We start from the raw sequence: 16,540 nt of genomic DNA, 5'->3' as shown, positions 1-16,540 counted from the left end.
CCTGGCTCCCACTGCAGTTGGACATGGTAACTCCCATCAAGAGTGTTCTGGGGCTGGGGATTAACTCTCCCTGCTTACTGCTAATGCTCCGGCTGTGCTGCCCTGCCACGGCTGACCTCCACTGCCCTTCCCCTCCGGCAATGCTTGGCTGCTTGTTGAAGACAGCGTGCCCTACTCTCCCTGTGCCCCTGGCAGGACTCCCTCCCAGCAGACAGACACATCCACACCTCTGCAAGAACATCTTTTACTCCAAACGCAAGGCAACGTTGGCGCTGAGAGCTGTGGTGGAGCAGGCGCTGGCTCCCCCCTGCCTTGCTCCAGCACAGCACTGGGACCCAGACCACAGCTCTACCCCAGGCAGGAGCAACCCTCCTGGGGTGCAGAGCTGTGGGGATGCAGCAGCAGCACCCAGGAGAGGTCTCACAGCATCCTCATCTGCTGCTCCTGGGGGTGGCAGCAGCCAGTGAGGGCCCCGTGTTTAGCAGCAGGTCACACATCTGCAGTCCTGGGGCACAGACTAAGCCTCAGGCAGCAGCATCCAGGGCACAGAACACTCCAAATCCAACACACCTCCGGCATGGAGCAGCAGCTCTCCCTCACGTGCAGCAATGCCCTCTGCAACAGCTCCCCGGGGGAGCAGGGACGAGCACAGCTGCTTTTTCCCCTGGCTCAGCCGTATCGCTGCTGTGGGGTGGGACAGGCTCAGATCTGCGTGGTGTCCTGTCCCGCCGGCGCTGGCTGCAGCCCCTCCAGCTGGTGGAGGACATCATTTATACTTGGTCGCTCCTGGGGGTTCACAGTCATCATGGAGGAGAGCAGGCGCTGCAAGCCAGGCGAGTACCTGGAGGGAAGATGGTGAGGAGAAGTCCATGTGGTGCAAAGCACAGGGGGCTGTCTGGGAGCAGGGTCACCCTCCCCAGCCCCTCACCTGCTTGTGGGGGGCATGGTGATGGGGTTCTGCACTGCCAGAGCCACGCTGTCGCCTTTCTGGAAGATGGCATCATAGGGGCCTTCCCCAAACATCATGCAGTACAGCACACAGCCTAAGGACTGGAGCACAGCAGGGTCAGGGCAGTCCCACGGTGGTGGGATGGGGGCCAGGGGGCTGGATCCTTACCCAGATATCTGTGCGTTCATCTATGATGCACTGGCTCGGCACCATGAAGAGCTCAGGGGCACGGTAGGAGATGGTGCAGCGCTGGGCAGCCCAGTCCTACAGGGAGGAAGGTGAGGGTGGGGATGAACAGCCTGGGGCAGGGACAGACTGGTGGGGTGATGTCCCAGGCCACCCACCTGCACGGCCATGGCCTCCCGAGAGCTGTTGACTTCGATGCGAGCTCGGTTCATGGAGCCCAGGTCCATCAGTACAGGCTGGTCATGCTCATCCAGTAGCACGTTCGTGGGCTTGAGGTCCCTGCGGGGATGGACATCACCGAGCGCCCACTCGGCCCCTTGCCAACCCCTCCAAGCCGGGGCTGCCACCCCTCCCACCTGTGTGCATAGCCCTTGCTGTGGATGGCTTGCAGCCCACGGCAGATGCCATGGAGGATGAGGAGGATCCGCTGCTCTGGCATGAAAGTCCCTTTCTCTCGCAGTGCTTCCACCTCGCTCCACAGGGTCCCCCCCTGGCAAATGCAAGCCAGCAGTTACTGCCACTCCTGGTGGCAAGGGGGTGGGGGCAGCCAGGGGAGTCCCCCTCACCTTCACATAGGGCAGGAGGAGCCAGGCTTCATGCTTGGCACCCTTCTCCACCATGCAGTGGGCCACCAGGCGCAGGATGTTGGGGTGGTCGAAGAGGCCATGCATCTCTACCTCGTGCAGGGCAGCCTGACGGTCCTCCTTGTCGTGGCACAGGATACGCTTCAGGGCATAGAAGCGCCCGTCCCGCAGCCCCTCCACCAGGTCCACATAGCTGAAGCCCCTGTGAGGAGCCAAGTGCAGTGTGCGCTGGATGTCGCACTGGGCTAGGGCCTTGTGCTCAACCTCAACTGCAAGCACCCAGGTGAGGGGGACAGAGGGTGCCTGCACCCCTCTCCATGGGAATCCCCCAGGCATGCACATTCCCCTGCCACGCACCCAAAGCATCCCCCCTATGCATGAACAATCCTACTGGCCTAACCACCCCCAATCCCATGGGTCTAAGCACCCAATCCAGGGCATGACTGACGTCTGCCACCCAGCATGAGAATCCTCCATCACGCACAAGCACATCCTACGCTCAGGCATCTTCCCACACCATGCCCAAGCACCGCCTCACACCTGAGCATCCCCTGAAAATCGTGCCTGAAAATCCCCTATATATGAGCATCCCCCCGAGCCTGCACACTCCCTGTATCAGAGCATCACCCCCATACCTGAGTATCACCTCCACCCCCAAACATCCCTCATGCCTGAGCATCACCCCCTTGCACAAGCACCCCCCGTGCCCGAGCATCACCTCCAAGCCCCAAGCATTCCCCCCATGCCTGAGCGTCCCCCCATGCCCAAAAGCCCCCATGCCCAAGCCCCCCCGTGCCCGAGCATCACCTCCAGGCCCGAGCACCCCTTACGCCCGAGCACCCCCGTGCCCGAGGACACCCCCCCGAGCCCCCCCGCGCCCCAGCCCCCTGCGGACCCCTCTGCCAGCCGGTGGAGCAGCAGGTACCGCGCGCCCCCCAGGCTGACGGTGCCGCGGGAGCAGACGCACAGCGCCTGCCCCATCGCCCGCTCGCGTCATCGCCCGCCGCCGCGCGTCACCCATGGCGTCACCCGCTGCGTCACCCGCCGGGCGGGGCGCTGCGGCGTTCCCGAGCCCCGGTGCCGCCGCGGTGGGGATCTCACGCTCCGTCCCGCGGAGCTGACGGGCCGCGGGCGGAGCGGAGCGGAGCGGAGCGCAGCGCCGAGTCGAGCCCCAGGCGCGCCCCCGCACCGTGACCGGGTGGAACGCGGTGACCCCGGCGCCGCGGCACCTCCCGGCTGCGGGCGGTGGCGGCGGCAGCCCGCAGCCTCGGCACTCCCCGGAGCTGGCCTCGGTGAGCCAAGCCCCTCGCCCGGGCGACCAGGCCGGCGGTGCGGGGGACAGAGGTGGTGAGGCCACCCCAGCAGGGCTCGTCCCCGAGGGGATCACCACCTCGCCCTGCCCTGTGGCAGCCCCCCGACACCCCTGACACCAGCTCTGTCACCAGCCTTTGGCCCTCGGTCCAGGGACATTTTCCTTTCCTTCAGACAGCAGCAGCAGCAGCAGCACCCCGGCCGGAGCTATACCCGAGGTCTCCATCACCACCTCTCCTGATGAAGCGAGTGGGCAGAGCTCCCTCGAAGGCATTTTGTCTGGTGGTGACACTTTCATGAGTCATCTTGTCCCTCTACGTGTGTCACCCACCACCCCGGGGGGCACGGGGGTGTGCCTGCCGGCTGGAGCTGGCTCTGGTGGCAGGGGCACTGCCTGCACCCTGCTGGGGGGGCTTTGAGGGGAATGAAGTGTGGCTGGCCCAGGTGTGAGGGGCTGAGCCACCCACCCCTCATCCCTCGTTCCTTCCCCTCCAGCTGTTCCAGCTGCCTGCACTTAGGACCTGGAGGAAGCACCCGGCGCTGGCCAAGAAGGATCATGTGATGGTGGTGTCCACGTCTCCCTTTGTCCCCTATCCTGGGCTTGCTGAGCTCCCAGCGAGGATGGGACTGCCAGCTCTTGCCCTGCTGCTGGCATCGGGGCTGCTGCACACGCAGGTTAGCAAACACGGGTGGAAAGCTTGGGAGAAGCGCGTGGGGCTGAGCTGCAAAGGATCCGGTGGGACAGCTCTGGGATCTGCTTTGCTTTCCTCCCCCGTATCCCTGCTCTTTCTGCTATGGCTTCCTTCTGCTGCAGCTCATGTCCCACCCCAAGTCCCACATGCACTCCCACCTCCTTGCCTGCCTTCCCAGCACCTGTCCCCAGCAGCACCTGTCCCCCAAAATGCCACCAGATCAGCTGCAGGGTGTTTGATTAGTAAGGCGAGGGGGGGGGGATCAGGCAGTGCAAATGGCTGCCCTGCTTGTCCCTTCTGCTCTCCTGGGACAGCGTGGTTCCTGCCTTGGCCCTGCATCCAGGATGGGGATGGGGAGGGTCCCCCCCAGGAACCAGCCTCCGTCAGTCCCTGTCCCATGAAGGAGTGTGGAGGAGGGGGCAGCTGAGCTTGGGGAGGGTCTGCAGCCCCCCAGCACTGCCCCTTTCCCGCAGGCCTCCTCTCCGGCACGCTCCTTCCAGCTGGATTATGAGGAGAACTGCTTTCGCAAGGATGGTGCCCCTTTCCGCTACATCTCAGGCAGCATCCACTATGCCCGTGTCCCACGCCCTGCCTGGAGGGACCGGCTCCTCAAGATGTACATGAGTGGGCTTAGCGCTGTGCAGGTGTAAGTGATGGGGGCAGCCCTGACGGCACACAGCCCACAGCCATCCAGCCCCTCAGGGTCTCTGGGGTCCCTGGGGTAGGGACAGGGGCAAGGGTGTTGTCCAAGCACAGGGAACGAGGACCAGCCCTTGCACTGGCAGCCCCTGTATGAGCCTGCGCTTGTCCCAGTCCAGCCCCAGTTGCCATCCTCAGCTCAGGCTGGAGGCTAGTTCCCAGGGGCAGAGAGACCAGCCTGTGGGATGTTTCCCCATTGTGCTGGGGTGCCCTTAGCCTCTGCGTACTGATCTTCCCTCTTGTCCCAGCTATGTCCCCTGGAACTACCATGAGCCACTGCCAGGGGTTTATGACTTTGCTGGGGACCGGGATGTGGAAGCCTTCCTCGACTTGACAGCTGAGCTGGGGCTTCTGGTGATCCTGCGGCCAGGGCCCTACATCTGTGCAGAGTGGGAGATGGTAAGCCCCAGCATGGCACAGAGGGGTGATGGGTGGTCTGGGAAGGGCACAGCAGGGTTGGTCCTTTCAGCTGGCACAGTGGCCCCGGTGCCATGCCAGCCATGCCCAGGCTGCCACCCTGCGGAGCATGTGCCGCTCCAGTGCCGAGCATTAGCGTTGTGCTGGCCCGGTTTTGGCTGTTTGTCAGCCTGGGCTGCTGAGTGGTTTCTCTGCCTCCCTCTCTGCTGTGCATGTTTTTCCAGGGTGGCCTGCCTGCCTGGCTGCTGTGGAAACCAGACATTGTCCTGCGCTCCTCTGACCCTGGTAAACTTTGGCACAGGGCTCCGGCTGCCATGTCCTCACAGCCTGGTGCCAGTGCCAGCATGCTGGTCTCTCCACACACCTGCCAGCCCTGTGTGCATGGTCTCTCCCATCCTCTATCTTTTGGGAGCCCCATAGTTCATTCTCCACCTCCACTTCCCCATCGTGCTCAGCCCTGCCCCATCTGCTCCATCCTCCCCCTGGCCGGGTTGGCTGGGGGTGGGCTGGGGTGGATGCTGCAGCCAGGCTGAGCTGCCCTCTGTCCCCGCAGACTACCTGGCAGCCGTGGACTCCTGGCTCCATGTCCTGCTACCCAAGATCAAGCCACGCCTGTACCAGCATGGAGGGAACATCATCAGTGTGCAGGTAGGATGCTGTGGGCCCCCACCCCCTGCCCTGCTCTGGGTCATCTTTGGATGTACCCCAAAAAGCCACCTCTACCCCTTACACCATGACCACATTCTGGCGCAGCTCTTAAATAAATCCATCTTGACCTCTGGACTTGGGTTTAAATCCAAAGGCTGGGACTCCGGGGCACCTGCCACTACCCCAGTTGTAGTTTGAGGGACACTGGCAGAGCTGGGGGTTGTGGTGGGGCTGGAAGGTCATTCTCGGGACCCAGATGGGGTCTGTCACTACATCTGATGATGTTGGAAGGGGAGAGCTGGATGCTCATCCCAGTGGGCGGTGGGACCTGGCTGCAGCCCTGCCATGTACACACTGGGTGCCAGCCCCTGCCCTGCTCACAGGTGGAGAACGAATATGGGAGCTACTATGCCTGTGACTATGGGTACCTGCGGCACCTGCTGGGCTCCTTTCGCGCACTGCTGGGGAGTGAGGTGCTGCTCTTCACCACCGACAGCATACAGGCCGAGGAGCTGCGCTGTGGCACGCTGCAGGGGCTCTATGCCACCATCGACTTTGGGCCAGGTACCCTTCTGGGGGAGAAGGAGAGGGGCCGGGGGTCCCAGCTCCACCCTGCTCCAACCTCCCTCCCTCCACCTCTGCAGACTCCAATGTGACAGAGGCGTTTGGTGCCCAGCGCCGGGTGGAGCCGAGGGGGCCCCTGGTGAGCTTGGTGTGGGCACCGTGCTGTGGGGGGAATTACCTGCGATAGCTTTGGGGAGGCAGAGGAGCCAGGAGGGTGATGCAGAGAGGGGTGCTGGGGCCAGGCTGTGGGTGAGCAGGGGCGATGTGGCTGAGAGAGGGGTGCCAGAAGCCCCAGCTCCAGGCAGGCAGCCGTCCCTTTCTCCCCCAGGTGAACTCCGAGTACTACACGGGCTGGCTGGACTACTGGGGAGAGGCGCACGCCAGCACCAGCTCGGCTAGTGTGGCCCGGGGGCTGGAGGACATGTTGCAGCTGGGAGCCAATGTCAACATGCAAGTAGTCAGCTGGCAGGGGAGCACATCCCTGGGGGGGATGCCTGGAGTGGGCATCACGGCTCACCTTTGTTCTGCAGGGCTTGGGCAGGGCTGGGACTGTGGCTGCAGCAGGGAGGGAGCGGTGCCTGGAGAGCACCCACAGGGTCCGTGGAGGTGGTGACAGAGCTCTTTGGGGTGTCCTGCAGGTACATGTTCCATGGGGGAACGAACTTTGTCTACTGGAGTGGTGAGTAGGGCCCTAGTGCCCTGCAACGGGAAGGGGAGGCACACTGCAGGGCTGGGGGGTCTTTTCTTGGCCATTCCCAAGGAGCCTATTTGAGGCTTCTGTTCTGTCCCGTGGGGCAGGCTGGCACATACCAAGGGCCCCTGAACCCAAGCTTGTTCCCCCATGGGGAGTCCTTTTATCCGCAGGCAGTGGCTCCCTGTTCTGGGTCATGCCCCTCCATTGCATTGCAGCCAGCCTGGGCCTGGGTTCCGTGTCCTGGGCTCTGCCAGGGCCCCCTTCTCCAGCTCCTGTTGCATTCCCGGGTAGGTGCTGACTTCAAGGACCAGTACAAACCAGTGACCACCAGCTACGACTATGATGCCCCCCTCTCAGAGGCGGGAGACCCCACCGAGAAGCTGTTTGCCATCCGCACAGTCATCAGCAAGGTGCTGAACCTAGCAGGAGGAGGGGGACAGTACTGGGCACCACTGCCTTTGCCAGGCAAGAGCAGGACACAGAGGGACCTGGCAGGGCAGGGGACATCTCCCTGCTTGCCCTGGGGGGCAGCTGACAGTTTGCTGTTCAGTTCCAGTCCCTGCCAGTTGGTCCGATGCCACCTGCCACCCTGAAGTACGCCTACGGCTGGGTGGCTCTGCGGAAGGTGAGTTCCCCGAGGGCTGTGCTGCCCCTGCCTGGCACTGCTGGGCTGCCCAGCACCCATCCCTCTCCTTGCAGTATGCCGACCTCCTGGATGTCTTGGATGTGCTGTGCCCCTCCGGGCCCATTCAGAGCCAGTTCCCCCTCACCTTTGAGGCTATAAAGCAGGTGAGGAGCTGGGTGCAGTGGGGGACACTGGGGGAGATGCTCCTGAGCTTGTCTGCCATGCCCTGGCCCCAGGGTAGAAAAGCAGAGCTTGTCTCCAGCCCAGTTTCCCTTTCTGTGCCACTCTGCTGTGTCCTGCAGGCCCATGGCTTCGTGCTGTACCGCACACAGCTGCCCTGGGACGTCCTGGACCCAGCTGTGCTGGGCACTCCTCCGCACCACGTCTGCGACCGTGGCTATGTGATGCTGCAGAAGGTGGGGCTGTGGGAGCACACCTGCCCCCAGCCCAGGACTCATGGGGGCTGGGGTCCCTGCTGGCAGCAGGGCTGTGCTATGCCAGGGGCTTGGGGACAGCCAGGGTGCTGAGAGCCACGCTCAGCCCTTGTGGGGTAGCCCTCTGGCCCAAATTTGCCCCCTTTGGGGACGAAGGGCATCCGTGGGCCAGCTCTGGGGGAACCGGTGGCAGGACGCTATGCTGGCAGGCTGCCGGCAGTGTTTGCGATGGTGGGATCTGGGCATGGGGCTGCAAGTGCTGACCCTGTCCCTGCAGGAGTACCGGGGGACGCTGGAGCGGGATGGGCAGACAACACTGTGTGTGACAGGCAGAGCTGGGGAAACCCTGGATGTGCTCCTGGAGAACATGGGCAGGATCAGCTTCGGGGCCAACGTCAGTGACTTCAAGGTGAGGGGAGAGGTTCCCTGGGGCTCCAGAAGGGATGGCCCGGCTGCCTGCGTGGCCAAACACACCTCTCCTGCCACTCGTGACAGATCCCAGCCACAGCAGGGCCATTCCCACACCATCCCCTGGCAAACCTGCCCAGACCAGGATAAGGCCATGAGGCTGGCACCCCTCTCTCCCACTTGTGCTGCCACAGCAGCCTGGGCTGTGCAGCCCCTCGGAGGGGATCCCATGCCACTGTCACTGGCTGTGAAGGCGACGTGCCTTGGGGAAGGCCAGGCAGCCTGCTTCTCCTGGCAGACCCTGCTGACTCATTTTCCCTCCTGCTCTACGGCAGGGCTTCCTGGGGAACCTCTCCTTGGACTCCAGCCCTCTCAGCAACTGGCTGATCTATCCCCTGGCCATAGACACTGCCGTCCAGCAGGGCTGGCCACACACTGCTCCACCACAATCAAGCAGTGGGGGCAGGGCAGGGCCAGCCTTCTATACTGGGACCTTTGAGACCCCTGGCATTGCCTGGGACACCTTCGTGAAGTTCCCAGGTTGGAGCAAGGTAAGGTGGTGTGTAGCTGGGAGAGGGGGTGAGAGTGGAGAGGGGCACAGCTGTCCTATCTCCATCTTCCAGGGCCAGCTGTGGATAAATGGCTTCAACCTGGGCCGGTACTGGCCCCGCCGTGGGCCACAGCAGACCCTCTTCGTGCCCGGCTCGGTGCTGCACGTTGGCCGCCCCAACAACATCACAGTGCTGGAGCTGGAAGGGGCACCCTCCACCCCTCTCCTGCTCTTCCTTGACCGACCCCTTTTCAACAGGACCCTCAGCCACGGCACTGCAGCCACAGAATAAACACGGGGCTGCCAGGTACAGGCAGCACTTCTCACCAGGGTTGCAGAGATGACAGGGGGCTGGTGAAACACAGGGGTGAGGAGAGGGGCTGCAGGCCCTAGGAAAGGGACACACATCCTGGTATGGACATCCAAAGCTCCTGCCCTCCTCTGGGGCCAGGCGGGGTCTGTGCTACAGAGAAAGTGGCCCAGGACTGAGCTTGTTTTGCATGTTAATCCCACGCTTGTCCCAAATAGTTCCAGTGCTCATGCTGACTCCCCCCATTCCTAGGGGGTCAAGGCACCTCTTTATTGACAATGCAGGCAGAGGAGGTAGTTGCAAACATGATATGGCTGAGGTGCTGATGATATCCAGGAAAGAAGAGGAAGAAGCACAGCCTAGTGGGTGCCCACAGGCGTGGCTGCAGGTGGCTCAGGGCTGCAGGGTCCAGACGTGTCCCACCACCATGGGCAGCAGTGTAGAAGGTAGCCATGAGAAGAGCTGGCAACAGGACCCATGGCTGTAGCCAGGCCATTAAACAGTCTTGGCACCTCACACTAGCACATGGAACATGACAACTTGGAGGTCCCCGAGTCACCACCCAGAGTAACATTCATGTCCAGAGCTTTGCCAGGGTTGCCCTGGAATGTGACGTGGCCAGCTCAGTCCCTCTGACCAGTGCTGCTCCACAGGCTCTCCCGCACTGCACAGCCAGTCCTCAGCTGTTTCTCCACCACACCAGTCCTTGGCAGGTGGCAGCAGTCCCCAGCCTTACGTGTGGCTGGCCCGGGCTCGGCGGTGGGTTTGCAGGCAAGCCGTGGAGCAGAAGGAGAAGTCGAGATAATGGAAAGGAATCCGGCCCAGCAGGGATTCTCCACATTGCCAGCAGCGGCTGCAGGAAAGAAAGAACAGAGGTGGCCCTGAGCAAAGGGGACAGCTGCAGGAGGGTTAGAGGAGAGGGCTGTGACATAAGCTACCAGCAGCATGAGGGACCTGGGGCTCCTCTGGTCCTACAGGGCTGATGTGCTCACCCAGGAGCTGGGCCAGGACATGTTCCCTGGAGATGATGCTGTGTGAGAGTGTGGTGTGAGGCACTTAGAGGGAAGCTGAACATGGGGGAAATTGGCCCCATATGGGTTTGTAAAGCCCCTGCCCAGATCAGCACAGGAGTGCCTGGCTGCCCACAAGCCTGTGGGGTGGCACAGGGAAGGGATACGGGGTCAAGGACAGGGGCACAGGAGTGGCTGGGAGGTTGGCTTGCTGTAGATCTGGCTGCAAGTGGACCAAGTTGTCCTTTGCAAAATATTCAGGGGGGCAGGGCAAGAGAGGGACAAAGCTTTTACACAAGCACTACTGGGAATCGAGTGGACAGAAATAGCTTTAGGCTGAAAATGAGAAATGGAGCAAGAAGGGCAGGGAACAGCTGTGCTGACATGGGAGAGTTTGTCTGCAGAGCCATGCTGCCAGGCTGTTACCTGATGTTGGCAAGAGTTGTGCTGGTGTCCTGCAGCTGCGCAGCCAGTCTCCGCTCGGCAGCCAGTGCCCTCTGGGGAGCAGAGAGACAGCTCAGCCCCCCCAGCCCCTGGGAGCTGCTGTGGCCAGAGCCCACCATGTTGGCACTGCCCCACCTGGATCCCCTCCCCCATAGATGGCCTCACCTTCTCTCTGTCGGACAGGGCTGCAAACCGCTGCTTCTCTCCCTGTTCCTGCTCCCAGCGCTGCCGCTCCTCCCGCTGTGCCTGCTCCCGCTGCTTGCGCTGGGCTTTCTGTGCCCGCTTCTTCTCCAGCTTCTTGGCCTCCATCTCCTGTGTCAGGGGCCCTGGCACCTGGGGGCAGAGGGCAGTCAGCATCTCCCGCTAAGCCAGAGGCAATGGCACAAATGGGCAAGGAATGCGTTGCTCTGGAGTCCCCCAGCCTCCAGAAGGTGAGGGCAGAGGGCAGGCACCTACCTTGGCACGACTGTAGTCATACTTGTCTGGATGGTCCACCATGAACTTGCGGAAGGTGTTGCGGGTCAGTTTGTCAGCAGACACACAGTAAGGGGTCCTCTCTTGCCCATCTCTACAAGACGAGGAAGATCAGCTCACCCTGCCATCTTACTACCTGTGTCCCACTGGGCTGTGAGATGCTCAATGGCTACTGCAGGCCAGGGGATCGCAGCCTAGGAGGGGAAAGTTCTTTGTCTCTACACCAGAATCCCCCAAATCCTCCCCTTCTTGCATTTCAAATGCCCTGCAAAGGGTGGTCTCATCCCTACCCTCGGAAATGCCTACTAATAAACCTGGGAGCACTTTGGGACAGTGCCTGCCTGCTGCTGTGCCAGACCAGGCAGGCAGAGAGAATGGCTCTTAGACCCCTTGTAACAAATCCAGATATCCCAGCTGGTAGAGACCAATCCCAGCTGTCCCAGGACAAGGCTGGCACCAGTCTTCCATGGCTGAGAGGAACGAGTTGCTAGGCTCCCGCAGTGGGGCTGTGCTCATCAACTGTTGGGTGCCCTGTGGCCATACCTGAGGGCAGGGTCCGCCCCTGCTGCCAGCAGCAGGCACACAGCCTCAGCCTTCCCTGCCCGTGCTGCCACATGAAGCAGGGTGCAGCCGCGCTCATCCACGGGCTGGTTGAGCAGTGCACGAGGCATATCCAGGGGCTGTGCACCCTCCCCATCCTTGCTGTTGCCTGGCAGGTCCCTGCTCTCTGGCACACCCAGGAGGTGCTGCAGGGTCCCCACATCCCCCGTTTTGCAGGCGGTGAACAGGGCATCGCGGAGCTGGGTCTGAGGGTCTCCTATAAGGGAAGGACAGGAGGGGAGTCTGATGGCCCCTGGGGCAGAGCTGTGCTCTGGTCTGACTAGGAAGCACACATGGCACAGTTAAAGCATCATCCTGCTAGCTGGATTTGTGCACTGCAGGATCTCTAGCACCTTCAGTCTGTGACAGTGTGCCACGGCATTGCTGGGTACTGTTAGCAGCAGCTGAGCCCTCTCCTAAGAGAAGACCCACTCCAATCCCCTCCAACACACCTGGCTCAGCCAGGTGGTGTCTGCTCCTCCCAGTTCAGAGCTACTGCTCAGAACACATGGCTCACTTAAAGGCACGTGGCTCCACTACAGTCATCCCACACCCAGCTCCTCTGGGCACCTGCGTGGCAGCATGCCCTTCACCCCACTGCAAAGCCACCAGCAAATGGGGCAGGCATCCACCCAGCCCAGCTCCAGACCCCACTTACCTCCATTGCTCCAGGGAAGAAGCTCAGCCCCAGCTTCCCCCTGCAGCTCTGTCACCAGCTCCAGGCTGGGCTGTCCGCACTGGGTACCACGGCATGCTGTCTCTTTGGCACAAGGCCCTGCACAAGGGAGCACATGGTGTGGAAGAGGGCCAGGGCCAGCATGCACTCCAGCCATGGCAGTCCCTTTCCCCATGCCTTCCTACACTCCTCCAGCCAGTTCTTCCCCCTCACCTTTCTTCATCTTCTTGTCCCTCTTCTTCCTCCTTTGGCGGTTTCGCTTGGGCATCACTTCGAACTCCCGGAGGTCCAAGGTCCCCAGTGTCACTTCCACCATTTCCAGTTCCCCTGCAGGGCTTTCCTCCTCCTCTTCTTCTGTGGCTGAGGGAGGTGATAAGACAGGGCCTGAAGCCCCACACGCAGCACAAATCAGTCGGGGTTCTTGGCCAAGCACACCCTGCCCTTCTGCCCAGCACAAGGCCACACTCTGCAGATCCCCACTGTGGCACCAGGCTCTGTCACAGGGCTGTAAATCTGGTCCTGCACCATAACATCAGACCCCCCTGCTTGCTGAGTCACACCTCCCTCCATCGCTCAACTCACCTCTTTTGTCCTCCTGCAGGGGATCCATCTCTGCTTTCCGCTGCTTCTTTTGCCAGCCCTTCCGGGGGAACCCAGTGATATCCTCCAGTGGAGTGTCCTTCCCTGGACAGCAAGGTTGTTCCTGTCATTGCCTGGGGACAGGAAGCACCCCGTGTCGCCAGGGATTGAGAGTTGAAGAGCTAGCACTTCCACCACATAGAGCAGCATCCCCTAATGCACAAGGGACCACCCTGCCCCACCTGCTCTGACCCACAGGCACCAGGGCTGGTCTGACTCACCATACACCTGCAAGCTGGCCAGTGCAGCATGGACTCGCAGCACCTCTCGCAGGGTGGCCCTGCGGGTGCTGAAGGGGATGTGGCATATGCGAGGGTCACCCCGGGTGAGGGGTGGGTTCCTGCCACTGAAAAGCAGCGCACGGTTGTGACGAGGGGCCCGGAGGAAGATGCGTTGAGCTTCATTCAGGTGCTGTGCCCAGGCTGCCAGCAGGTCCTGAATGTTCTGGGGAGAAAGGGGAGGCACTATGGGGTCCTGAGCACACTGCGTAGACACAGGTAGCTCTGGAGCAGGGAAGTCCCAGGACAGAACAGTCTTGATTGGGCCCTGACGCCCTTCCTGAGCTCACATCCCACCCACGGCCTCCGGCAGTGGTGTGGTACCAGCTCACGGAGCCAGCCATGACCGTGTCCCCCTGCCAAGAGCCCAGTGCTGTGGTGCATCCTCACCTTGAGCAGTGCAGCCTCATTGTAACGCCGCAGGGAGGCTCCGGCTGACCTGGGTGCTGACCCTGGGGTCTGGGCATCACGTAGGCCCTGGGCTGTGCCCTGCCGGGCTCGCACTGTGTAGCGGTGGAAAGTCTTGTGCTCCTGTACCTGGGGACTGTGGAGAGAAGCAAGCATGAGCAACCAGACACCGTGCATGGGGAGGGGGTGAGCTGATGCTCCTGGGGCGCTGGAGGGCTTGTGGCTCCTTTGGGGCTCTAAAAATTAATACTTCTCTTGCAGTGCAACTGGCTCAGCCAGCTCTCAAGCAAAGACTAGGAGCTATGGGTGCCCAGGGTGTGGTAAGCACTGCAGTGGAAGAGTAGGGAGGGGATGGCCATCCAGTGCCTGGCCCACTTGACTGTGCTCACAGGGGCAACCTCAGATCTGTCACCCTGTACTCACCCCCGGAACACAGCTCCTGCAAAATGCCCGCCGCCCATCATCAGCACAACCCAGCATGTGCTTGCACTGAGGCTCTGCAGCGATGCTGTCAGGTCCACTGGCTCCTTGCTGCCACCCTGATACACAGACACCCTTGCTAGCACCCGTGGGATCACCACATTACATCTTGCTACCCCCCAGGACATAGACTAGCACCTCTGCTGACATCAGAAGCAGGTTTCTGGGAGTACCCCAGAGCCAAAAACCAGGCCACCAACAAGCCTGGGGCTCTGACCTGACACCCAGAGACCACCCTTCCCATCATGGGATGTGGAGCAATGTCAGACAGATGTCTACACCCCAGTGCCATCCACCTTCTCTTGGATCCCTCTCCCAACAAGCTGATTGTGACTTGCCTTCCCAGTGCTGAGCACGCAGCGGTAGGTGGAGATAAGCTGGCCCTTCGCATTGCGAAGCAGCACCTTCTGGGAGCGGGGGATCTGGGGAGTCCCAGGGCTGTCACTGGCAGAGGGCAGCAACTCTGACTCGCTGCTTGTATCGGAGCTCTCCGAATCAGACCCTGAAATGCTGGAAACATCACCTGCAAGGGAAAGAAAATGAAGCAGTGGAGCAGGGCAAAATTTAACCAACAGCCTCCCCAAAACTTTGCAGGTGACTCCAAGCACTAGCCCACGACCCCAGGAATGTCCTGTCCAATAACCTACATATCACAAGGGGGCTGTGGGCTGGGGAGATAGAGGTTTGGGGCTCTGGACTCCCAGGTATGTCTAAGCAGGGGCTCAGGAAGAAAATTCCCTTCTCCCCACAACAAGTCAGTAGGGCTCAGGAGCAGTGCTGGACCCCCAGAAGACTCCATAGGAGCAGAATAAAGGGACACTGAACTGGCAGAGGTAGCCAGGGGCTTCATCACTGCACAGAACAGCCCCAGCAAGGCTGCTGCCAGCTCCTGGGCTCAGCTGGGGGAAGCCCCATTCCTCACCTGCATGAGACTTCTCTTCAAACACTTCTACTGGCAGTGTCTGGCGCCCCAGGAGTCGCTGCTTCAGGTTGAAGCGGTGCCAGTCAAGACGGTAGTGTTCTGTCTGTGGAAGAAAGAGGTATCAGCTGGCAGGGTCTTGGTGGTTCATGGAAATTCCCCCCACCAAAGGGCCTGAGGTGACAGAACCCGAGAGCTAAACCGATACTGGGACCCTGCAGTGATCCCGGCTGGAAGACCATGGTACATTAGGGAGTTAGCCACATAACAGTTAATCTAAACAGACACAGGCCTGTGTTGCACATACCATTTACCTTCAGTAAATAACATTTTAAGTGATAATATGCACGATTCGAGTACCAGATCCCAACAGGATGTGGGCAGCGGAGCTCCAGGAAGCAGCCAGTGCTGGGCTGCACTGTGTTGGTGTTGAGCCTCCACAGCAGGACCCTGCCAGCCATACCAGGCCTGCTCTCACCTCCTGCTGGGGCCTCAGACTGGCTCACCTGCTCCTCCCGGCTGCCGAACACCTGCCCGCAGGTCGAGCAGCACATCCGCTCTGGCACCTCAGGGACCCCGTGGGCCTTCTCCTCGCTGCTGGTGGTTGCAGGTTTCTCTGGAAGAAGGGTGGGTTGTGCACTGCCAGCTCCCCAGGCTGCACCATCTCCTGGGTCTCATCTCAGCCACCCAAAGAGCCCTGTGGCTGCAGAAGCAGCGTGGGGGGGCACCAAGGAAAGCCCACGTACCCACCCACCAGGCAGCTCCCATGGCGGAGCTCCAGGGCGGCTGCCCGAGCTGTGCTGGGGACAGAGGACAGAGCTCCTTCTGCATGACCTAGGGCTGGCAGACACGACCTGGGCCAAACACCCGCCGCCCCCAGCCCCACGCACCGTGGCCCCGTGGAGCCCCACGCACCGTGGCTCGCTGGAGCCGCCCCGGCGGCCCGTGCATCCGCTGCAGCTGCGGTGACGAGGGTCAGCCCCCGAAGGAGGCCGGGGTCCTGGGCGGCCTCGAACACGGACCTGACCTCCGGGGCCGCCATCGCTCCTGCTGCCAGTGGAAGGGCCTGAGCGACGGGCCCGGGCCCGGGCCCGGCCCCGCGGGCGGCGGGAAACACCCGCGGGTGACCGGACAGGCCCCTGCCCCATCTCGAGGTCCCTCTCCCCGCCCGTCCCGGATCCCACCGCAGGCCCCGCCCCACGGGCCCACCCCCCTCCCTCCACCCACCCGAGCGCACCCTGCGGCCGGGACCCTCCCGCCGCCGTTGTCCCCGGGGTCCTCGCCCCCCGCCGTTAAGTCTCCCAGGCCGTTACCCCCGCGACCTCCCCCGCCGCCGAAGCCGCCCGCCCCCCATTACCCGCTGCCCCCCGCCGGTGACAGGGGCCGCGCCCCGCCACTCACGTGCGGCCGCGGCTGCCCCGGCCCGGAAGCGCCGCTCAGCTGCGGCGCGTCACAGCCGCCTGGCTACGGAGCGCCGCTAGGCTCCGCGCGGCCTCCCGCCCCCCGCCTTCCCATTGGCAGCCCCCGTCCCGCCCCGCGGC

General features: G+C 62.2%; 3 protein-coding genes across 7 annotated transcripts; 1 reads left to right on the top strand and 2 right to left on the bottom strand.

Annotated features, from left to right (window-relative positions):
- Positions 1 to 230: 230 nt before the first annotated feature.
- On the bottom strand, positions 231 to 2,740 carry STK16 (serine/threonine kinase 16). The gene is made up of 7 exons (XM_037398423.1): positions 2,615 to 2,740; positions 1,702 to 1,921; positions 1,492 to 1,625; positions 1,294 to 1,414; positions 1,118 to 1,213; positions 929 to 1,050; positions 231 to 841 (listed from the first exon to the last, which is right to left on the bottom strand). The coding sequence occupies exons 1-7, from the start codon at positions 2,698 to 2,700 to the stop codon at positions 703 to 705; spliced, it is 918 nt and encodes a 305-aa protein (XP_037254320.1). The 5' UTR covers positions 2,701 to 2,740; the 3' UTR covers positions 231 to 702.
- Positions 2,741 to 2,755: 15 nt separating this feature from the next.
- GLB1L (galactosidase beta 1 like) lies at positions 2,756 to 9,087 on the top strand. The gene is made up of 17 exons (XM_037398415.1): positions 2,756 to 3,011; positions 3,205 to 3,705; positions 4,196 to 4,368; positions 4,670 to 4,820; positions 5,063 to 5,123; positions 5,392 to 5,486; positions 5,870 to 6,050; positions 6,131 to 6,189; positions 6,379 to 6,500; positions 6,689 to 6,729; positions 7,036 to 7,154; positions 7,295 to 7,369; positions 7,444 to 7,533; positions 7,672 to 7,785; positions 8,081 to 8,212; positions 8,547 to 8,762; positions 8,835 to 9,087. The coding sequence occupies exons 2-17, from the start codon at positions 3,592 to 3,594 to the stop codon at positions 9,051 to 9,053; spliced, it is 1,962 nt and encodes a 653-aa protein (XP_037254312.1). The 5' UTR covers positions 2,756 to 3,011; positions 3,205 to 3,591; the 3' UTR covers positions 9,054 to 9,087.
- Positions 9,088 to 9,298: 211 nt separating this feature from the next.
- Positions 9,299 to 16,498, bottom strand: ANKZF1 (ankyrin repeat and zinc finger peptidyl tRNA hydrolase 1). 5 transcript variants are annotated; one of them, XM_037398410.1, is made up of 16 exons: positions 16,401 to 16,498; positions 15,915 to 16,046; positions 15,506 to 15,615; positions 15,003 to 15,105; positions 14,419 to 14,603; positions 14,024 to 14,139; positions 13,583 to 13,736; positions 13,136 to 13,358; positions 12,858 to 12,959; positions 12,489 to 12,659; positions 12,258 to 12,374; positions 11,543 to 11,816; positions 10,982 to 11,093; positions 10,691 to 10,858; positions 10,508 to 10,578; positions 9,302 to 9,924 (listed from the first exon to the last, which is right to left on the bottom strand). In XM_037398410.1, the coding sequence occupies exons 2-16, from the start codon at positions 16,039 to 16,041 to the stop codon at positions 9,804 to 9,806; spliced, it is 2,154 nt and encodes a 717-aa protein (XP_037254307.1). In that variant the 5' UTR covers positions 16,042 to 16,046; positions 16,401 to 16,498; the 3' UTR covers positions 9,302 to 9,803. The 5 variants fall into 5 exon arrangements, with proteins under 5 accessions (XP_037254311.1, XP_037254307.1, XP_037254308.1 ...); XM_037398411.1 differs by having other exon boundaries at positions 15,915 to 16,049; positions 16,401 to 16,441; XM_037398413.1 differs by lacking the exon at positions 16,401 to 16,498 and adding an exon at positions 16,357 to 16,396.
- Between the last annotated feature and the right edge of the window lie 42 nt (positions 16,499 to 16,540).

This window comes from Falco rusticolus, chromosome 8, assembly GCF_015220075.1.
Source record: "Falco rusticolus isolate bFalRus1 chromosome 8, bFalRus1.pri, whole genome shotgun sequence".
NCBI classification, from domain to species: Eukaryota; Metazoa; Chordata; class Aves; order Falconiformes; family Falconidae; genus Falco; species Falco rusticolus.
Note: the sequence above shows the minus strand (reverse complement) of the source record. Positions and strands in the feature narration are given on the sequence as shown.